Source organism: Diorhabda sublineata, chromosome 7, assembly GCF_026230105.1.
Source record: "Diorhabda sublineata isolate icDioSubl1.1 chromosome 7, icDioSubl1.1, whole genome shotgun sequence".
Lineage (NCBI taxonomy): Eukaryota > Metazoa > Arthropoda > Insecta > Coleoptera > Chrysomelidae > Diorhabda > Diorhabda sublineata.
Window position 1 is genome coordinate 30,551,158 of NC_079480.1, and position 8,455 is coordinate 30,559,612.

The 8,455-nt window shown below is 31.8% G+C and overlaps 1 protein-coding gene across 1 annotated transcript; it reads left to right on the plus strand.

The window, feature by feature from the left end:
* Window positions 1-709: 709 nt before the first annotated feature.
* On the plus strand, window positions 710-8,182 carry LOC130446611 (uncharacterized). The gene is made up of 3 exons (XM_056782977.1): window positions 710-857; window positions 3,733-3,855; window positions 7,880-8,182. The coding sequence occupies exons 1-3, from the start codon at window positions 761-763 to the stop codon at window positions 7,954-7,956; spliced, it is 297 nt and encodes a 98-aa protein (XP_056638955.1). The 5' UTR covers window positions 710-760; the 3' UTR covers window positions 7,957-8,182.
* The last annotated feature ends 273 nt before the right edge of the window (window positions 8,183-8,455 follow it).

The following is an 8,455-nucleotide window of genomic DNA, read 5'->3' on the forward strand; positions in this document are numbered from 1 at the left end:
ACTGAATGATTCTGGTATAATTGAAATGGTATTTGATCCAAATAAAAGAAGATGATAGTGCTGCGACTGAACCAGTTATGACTCCCACGGATGGACTGGTGGTATTGGAGGCAGTGCCACTTAGACGATGTTATGACATAACTGCAAAAATACGATGTTCTACTTCAAAGCAGAAAACCTTGGACAGTTTTTTGAATTTGAAAATGTCTTTCTTCTAAAACTGTTAATGTATGTATGCAGTTCAATATCTACACATTAAATTTGACTTCGTTATGAATCCGAGTCCCAATTACCTCTACCATCATATCAAATGATTATTAAAATGGAGTTTCCACATTCAGGATTACGATAACGGAATAAGGGGTTGCTATCTTTTTTAAAGATTATTTTACTAGTACATGCGTTTCTATTATTATACGATTGAAGAAATACTTTTTTTTTCATTGGTTACAAAGCAGAACTATTCCTATAATGAGACCAAAATAAATTTGTTTGTATTCTGTTTAAAGTTAAAATAACGTATGATAGAGCACAAAATAAGGGTAAATTGAATCAATCAACTTGACCGTGTAAGGATTCATGTAAAAACGTAAAATTCGCTACAAATCAAAAAGAATTTTTCAATTCCATTACAACCAATATTTACTTGGTCCACCCACTTGTTCTTGCAAATTCCTTTTAAGTATTTTTTAGTAGATTTCTTGTTTTTAATCCAATAGTATAGTTGATTTCGCGAGGTGTTGTTTTTATAGTTCACAAAATGTTTAAGGGTTTCTTAGTAATTTGTTTGAGTGTAGTATTTGTAGAAAGTCATCCGACTATGTATCGTATGAATGACAACAATGCCTTAGAACCAGGTATGTGTGTCAAGGTTATAACCTTTTATTTTGTTGAAACGAATTTTTGATTATATTAAAAGACGATTGTTTATAGAGTTAGTTTTGTTATTATAATATTAATATAATTTACAATAAATAATTTGTATAGTTTTTTATAAATTTCTATAATAGAATATCAACTGAGATTAATTAACTACAGAGTGTTCCTGGACTTGATGCTTAAAATATTCTCATATGACGCCTCGTTTCTGAGTTATAGGCCTTTAAATTTAAATTGTGTGTTCGACAGAACAAATAATAATTCACACTACTATCTGAAGACCATGGCGGCTCATGTTCAATCCGTAAGTTTTACAGGGACAACCTGTACAATCTAAAGATAGCAAAAATTAATTTTTCAATTGATTTTTAACAAAAAGGTACTGGTTTAACTTGATAAAATTTATGACTTAGGAGATATGTGAATTTTTAGATCGTTGTACGTGTCATGTAAACAGTTAGCCATAAAGAGACATTCTGAAAAAAATTGTCATAAATTGTCAATTTTATGCACTACGTTTCAGGGATGATATTTTTTATAGGAAAGACCTCATACGAGTAATCACCTCCTAAATTTTGTCGCATGAATTTGGAAATACCACTACTCATTGTATAAACGGCGATTACATTTATTTATAATCATCTAAACTGTTATAATCGACACAATCGACAAAATGATTTAAGATAGAATGAGAAAAATAGGACTATATAAGAGCAGGAAAGGTACAAATAGACAGAAAAAGATCGAGAGAATTTAAAAGAAACAAGAGAAAAACTATGACTTGGAGTATAATTGGCTACTAGAAACATGAAGAGGATCTAATAATGAAAGGACAAAGAATAGATAGAGTGATCACATTTGATTCCCTGGGAGTCACTTTCTCAAAATATGGAGAAATAGATATAGAAATAGCGAACAAATACTATGCTATAGATAAGACAATTTTCAAAGAAAAAATATGTGAAGATATTCGATTGAAGGTATACGATTAGATAATACTAACTATTTAAATATGTGGAAGTGGAATCTGGCCAATGCACAAAAAGACACAGAATAGAATAACAGTAATAGAGGAGAAATAACTGAGAAAAATATCCTGGAAAATGAAGATGAACAGAATGAGAAATAAAACCAAATAGTTGGAACATTAAGAAAACCATAAAGCCTAATAATAAAAGTGGCAGATGAAAAAGACATAAGAAAAGAAGGGCCCAAGTAATCTTGACTAAAACAAGTAGCACAAGGGAAAAGGGAAAAACAATACAACAAATAAATAAAGCAGTAAAAGTAGGAAGTAAAAACTGAAACCTCAACACTTTGACGCTAGAAATGGTAGAAACTTTTAGAGAAAAAAGGACAGAAGTTGAATTATAATCGCAATCACAATTATCCCATCTTCTAATTCTTCAATTTTCGTCTCCATTTTGATCCCGACTAAGAATTTCTTCAGCTTTTAATCGTACTACAGGGCTATTACACCATTAAGTTTCCAGATTATAATTTTGATTTGTAAGAAAAAAGTGACAGCCATTAAAGTGAAGCTACTTTTGTTATTATCAAAACAATTTCGTGTTTTGATTTATCTTTGCTTCTTGATGAAACAAAAATACTGTACAAGCTAAGCAATGGCTTCAAAAGTGTTATCCTGACTGATTACATTGATGAATAAAATCGATTTTTGGCAAAAAATGTGTTTTTCTCAGTTAATCACACGATATAGTGAGTGATGTTAATTGCCTAATTTTTTTGTATTAAGATTTTACAATTCGGTGGAAAGTTAGTTTATCATGCTTATGTAAAATTTGTCTTTATCATCTATTCGTGTAAAAATTGTATCATTCATATAACTTTATAAAATTCGAACAATCAGTCTTCTACGTTTTTCGTTCAATATTTTTTAAAATCGTTAATAATTTATTGCGGAGCAGTAGTCACTTATGTTGTAAATTCACTAATTAATATTTAAAAGAAATTGATTCCTCGATTCCTTATTTTCATTGCAGCATATAATTTTCAAGCTTTCTTTCCTTCACTACAATTAATCATCGGGCTCCAATTTATAACCACCCAGATGGAACGAAGACTTGATATTAAATTTAACACAACCAGCCTTTGACAGAAGCGAAAAAAGGTAGAAGCATCTTTAGAACTTATCTCAATTTTGTTTAAATAAACTAGAAGTTGCTTTAAACAATAAAAAATATTTCAGCAGTAACTTTTTACAAAACATTTATCAAATCGAACCTGTTATGAAGGTAACCTCTCACACATCTTTCTCTGAACTAAGTGTATTCGACCCCCTTAAAACTATTCACAAAGTTAAGACTCCGAAAATATGAGGTTAGTGAACAAGTTAGCGAGCTCAAATTTCAATCAACCTCTCATTCATTACAGTTTAAGTAAAAATTCAAAGTAGTGGATTAGTGTTAAAAACCAGTCCCTGATCATTTACATTGAAAAATTAGTAATACTCAGAAACCGTAATGTTTATCTGAGAGAATCAGAATTAACAGCTCATTGCTACACTCTCATAAACTGATCCAAGTAACGATTTTATAGGGATATTTGTACAGTTTATAAATTGCGCAAATGTTGTTATATTCCATTTTCTCAAAATTTATACGAATATGGAACAAATACATAATTTTTTAACTTCAATTCTCGTTTGATATCCATTTTGTATAAAACTGGTTGTCGAGGAGTAACCTAACCTAACCATGTCTTGATTGCACTGCTCTGGCCATTGAGGCACTCTCAATACGCGCAAAATCTCATGTGAACAAAATACAGTTGTGAATTATCTATGAAAAATACGTTCTCTAAGTTTATTGATTTGCTGTTTATTATTTTCAGTACTCGTACCTATTTCTTCAACTGTTATACCTCTACCAGTGTACAAATTGACCTATGGAATAGAAGCTGGATCGCCCAACCACAAAATTAAAAAACCAGAAGGACCAATTTATTTAGAAACAGGTTTGTATTTTTTTTCACAAATAAAGAAAGGATTATTTAGATAGTACTTGAAACATTAACCACTCCTCTCCAATTGAAAACATTCGAAGATTAATTTCATTTTTTATGTTCCAAAAGTTCTATAGAAATCTAAGTGAAGAATATAATAAATGATATATTCATTATATGTAGAATGTGCCACTTAACTAATTTAAAGTCTCAGTCAAAGCCCAAACATGACATAGTTTGGACTTTAAATTAACAATTTACTTCAAATCTGAGTGAGACTAATTTAGTCAAGCAAACTTCCTTTAGATATCAGAATTCCCAAGTTTTCAGCAGTAGAAGGATAATTATTTAATATCAATGTTTATTGTTCGAATGTAGTCATAAGTGAAATAAAAAATTAATCTTTGTTCCAATACATTATGACATTTATTATTGCACATTACGTTAGATCCTTTACATCGTGCCGATTCTTATATTTTCAGCGTAATAATCGAATTTTAAATTATTGTCTTTTAGTATCATAGTGACTCTTCTAATTAAACTCCTTACAAACAGCAACTGTTCGATTACAAATCAAACACAGTGGTTTACCTTTCCATTCTATGAAAAAATATGCAATAGGCTTGTTTCCACTAAGAATAAATCGGATGGTTTTGAGTTTCTAATGATTAACCATGATATATGTAATATGTAAGTACTCGTATTATGTAAAGAACAAAAAATGTCTTATTTAATTAGCAGTTACCAGTCAGAGAGTCGCATTTACCCACTGTGGAATGAAAATAATTAACTGAATTTGAGGTTAGCGTATACAAAGTTTCAATAACTTAAATTTAATTAAGTCCTAATATTTTATATGTTATGTTTGGTATATTATGTAGATTTTGCAAAATTCATTCCTTTTACTATACATTTATAAATATATACATCAAGTATTGTTTGATACTTACATTAAAATGATCTTCACAGAAATAATTTGTGGAATTAGTTGATAAAGTAAGAGCATATTGCCCCTTTGCCATTTTTAACCACTTTCTTCGTATTTCTTTATTTGTCTGGCGTTTTTATCGTTATACTTTCACATTGAGGCACTATACAGTATTTATAATACGAGGAATCCATTATTTATTAAAAAAACACACAATTGACTGTCATAAACAAACAGCTGTTTCGCGAGGTGTGACGTCATTCAAGACGCCATGACAGTCTTGGCCTTTTTAGCGGCCAATTTCAAGTTTATTTCTAAAAACTTAAAATACTAACGTAAAAAACCTATTTTTCTTAAAATAATATCTATATTTATTTTTGAGGTGAAATAGATAATAATAATTCACAAATTTTCTCAACTAGCCTATTTCTCATTCAGATTGAAAAACTCTACACTCACTATCAATTTAACGTCATGCCAAAATTGTATTAATTATGGAACTCGACACAACAATTATGGATATCGCACGCTCACGGCACAAACAAATGCACAATACCTTCACAGTCACTACTTCGCAGTACAATTAAAATCCTTCTCCAACCGTATCGCTTCGATTACACGACTCATCTGACTCAGGTCGCTCCGACACAGTCGTTTTATATGGTTAAGGAAGGTTCTAGTCTAGACTCGAAGCGCTGGGAACATTCTATCGTTTTCAACAAAAATAATAGGATATTTGCACTTGCTGTTAAGAGATGGCGATACTGTCTTTCTGTCTCGCTTGTCTAGGCACGCGCTGCCCTTGAAATTACTTATAAACATCCGTAGACTTGAGAGTACGAGTAAGTCTAAAAGCTCTAAAAAACATTATTCTTCTTTCTGTAACACATTGCGATCGCGAGCCTTATTGATATGGCGCAGGGGCCATATCTGGTCCATGGGGCCATGACTGGTATACTATTTTTCCTCTCGCCGGGATGAGAAGAAAAGTAAGTTTTTTATCCCGCATACCAGGGACAAAAAACGAGCTTATCATCCCGGCTAGAGAAAAAAACCAATTTTATAACAGAAGAAACCAAAAATCAAGACGATTTACAAATATAATGAAATGTATAGATTATAATTGCAATAGTCCAGGAGACAGGTGCGTAGACTTACAGTATAGTATTAACTTTCATATTAGTGCCAGGTATACTGTTTCACCTGCCGTTGGTGAAATGGGGTTCACTATTTCCATCGAGGGTTCCTCTGATTGTGCGTCGAAAGGCATAAATATTGACTATCAAAACTTGCTTGCAGCATATCAGATGTTTTGATATCAGACACTTATTCAGGTTCCTACTATATTTTATATAATTTCAAAGCTACTTTAATTTTATATAAATTTACCTCGATTTTGATTCTCTCACTTTTAAATTTGCAAGGAGCAGGGGTTCCATCATAGCTACAGTTTATGAGTGTTATTTATATTATTATTATATACATATATTTACAAATGGAGACACATAGGCCGGTTCTAAGATGCAGGCAGATCCCGGTACTTTCTCAGTCGCGCTAATGAAGAAGCATGATTCCGATTCTATCATCTCACTGTCGACGACAGTAAATCAGAATGAATACATGTAAATAATTTGTTAAAATATTACATTTTATTAATCTTATTTTAAATCATGGTCATATCATTTTTTATACAGAAAACACTTACAATTATAATGATTATAAATCTTCCAAGTTTTGGAGTAGCGGACCATTCCAACATTCCAGGCACAAGAAATATTTAGTTTCCTTTGGAGAGTAAACTAATTTATTCCAGGTAAAACAAATTTTTGTAGCCGATTCGGTCCAACATCTATCAGGTAAATCAATGAAACGCAATAAAATATCTTTTGCTATTTACAGTCATACTTGGTATTATGTATAATAAATGTAGTAACTCTGAAAACAAGGGCGATGAAGATCTACAAAAGTTGGAAGATTTAGAGTGCTGCATTGATCTAACGAAAGTTGACAGTTCTGACGAATAGCAGTAGATCCTTGTGATTTTTTTTAGCCAACGTAAAATTTAGGTGGAAAGAATTTCATTACTGTCCATAGATTAGATATGAGGGCGGAAAGTAGAGGTGCGTAATATGACACTTTTTAACCTTCAATGACTGTAGTAATGACATGAGAGAATCGAAATCATGCTTCTTTATTAACACGATTGGCAGTATTATGCGGTCTGCCTGCATCTTAGAACCAGCCTATATATCTGCTTTTTAAATCTATGTGTATAATAATAACATAAGTATCATATGATCATATGATCATATCGACACAAAAGACACAATCCTTGACAATAGCGAGAGAACCAAGAAGATGCAAACTGACAATTTATAATAAAAGTGTATAACAGGTTATGTCTTTTAAATATTTAGGGGTTAACATCACGAGCAATAGGAACTTGAAGCAAGAAGTCAAAACGCAAACAACAGCAGAATCTAGAATATCAGGATTCCTTCGAACCGTGATATGGAGGAATAAATTTTTAAGTATCGGAAGCAAAACACGGATATATAAAACTTGTGTTAGACCAGTAATGACATACGCCATAGAAACGAGGGCGGAGACTGCAACTACTTATGTGTGACGTCCCGGATATAGTGAGATGGGCCAGAACTAGAAGAAGAGCATGGAGAGATCATGTCAATAGAATGGACGACGATCGACTGGCGAAAATCGCAAAGGAAGAGAGACCCAATACAAGTAGACCGCCTGGAAGACCACCAAAGCGCTGGTATGAGAGCTGGTCCTCGGAGTCACAACTTAGGCTGTCTATTTGAAAAAATAAGAACAAGAAGAAGAAGAAGTATCATATATAAATTTCAGATTTGCTGAAATAACGTAAATTTGAATAAAATTAAAGTAACTTTGAAATTATATAAAATATAGTGGGAACCGGAAGTGTTTGCTTTTAAAATTTTTCTATCCAAATAATTATATATTTTAAGATATCAAACGGCAGGTGAAATGATATGATGTGTGCTACTATACTGTAAGTCTGCGGAGCACTGGCCACTCTCCAATCTGATAATTCGGTTTTATACTCATTATTTTTTTATTTTTCAGTTCATACGAAGAAGAAACCAATACCGTTAACAAAATCTAAGCCATCAACTTCACCGTCATCGACTAAAGTGGCATAAATAATGGAATAACTGACTAAAACCTGCTATTATTGCTAATATCAATATATAAAAATCAAATAATTGTTACCATTTACTGTTGAATGATTATGTATTAATTTTCGAAATTTATAACAGATATAGAAAGAGTTCAAATTAACATGTACCTGCCTAATTGCAAAATACTATTATAATATGTTTGTGAGCTTTTCAAGAGTATAATAAAAAGATTTTAAGTTCGAATTTACCCAAGTCCCATTTTCATCATCTTATGCAGCAGCGATTCCGACGCCATTTAGAGCTCGATGTGTAGACCTCCCAACACTTGTTTTAGAGAAAGAGCCAGTGACCAATAGGCTTGTTTCCACTAAGAATAAATCGGGTGCCTTTGAGTTTCTAATGATTAACCGTGATAATTAGTAAATAAAAAAACAAATTTTTTACAAAAAATAATAAGAGATTGAAATATTTTTGGAAAATAAAATCGACAAAACAAACCTCGAGAAACCCTACGAAGTAG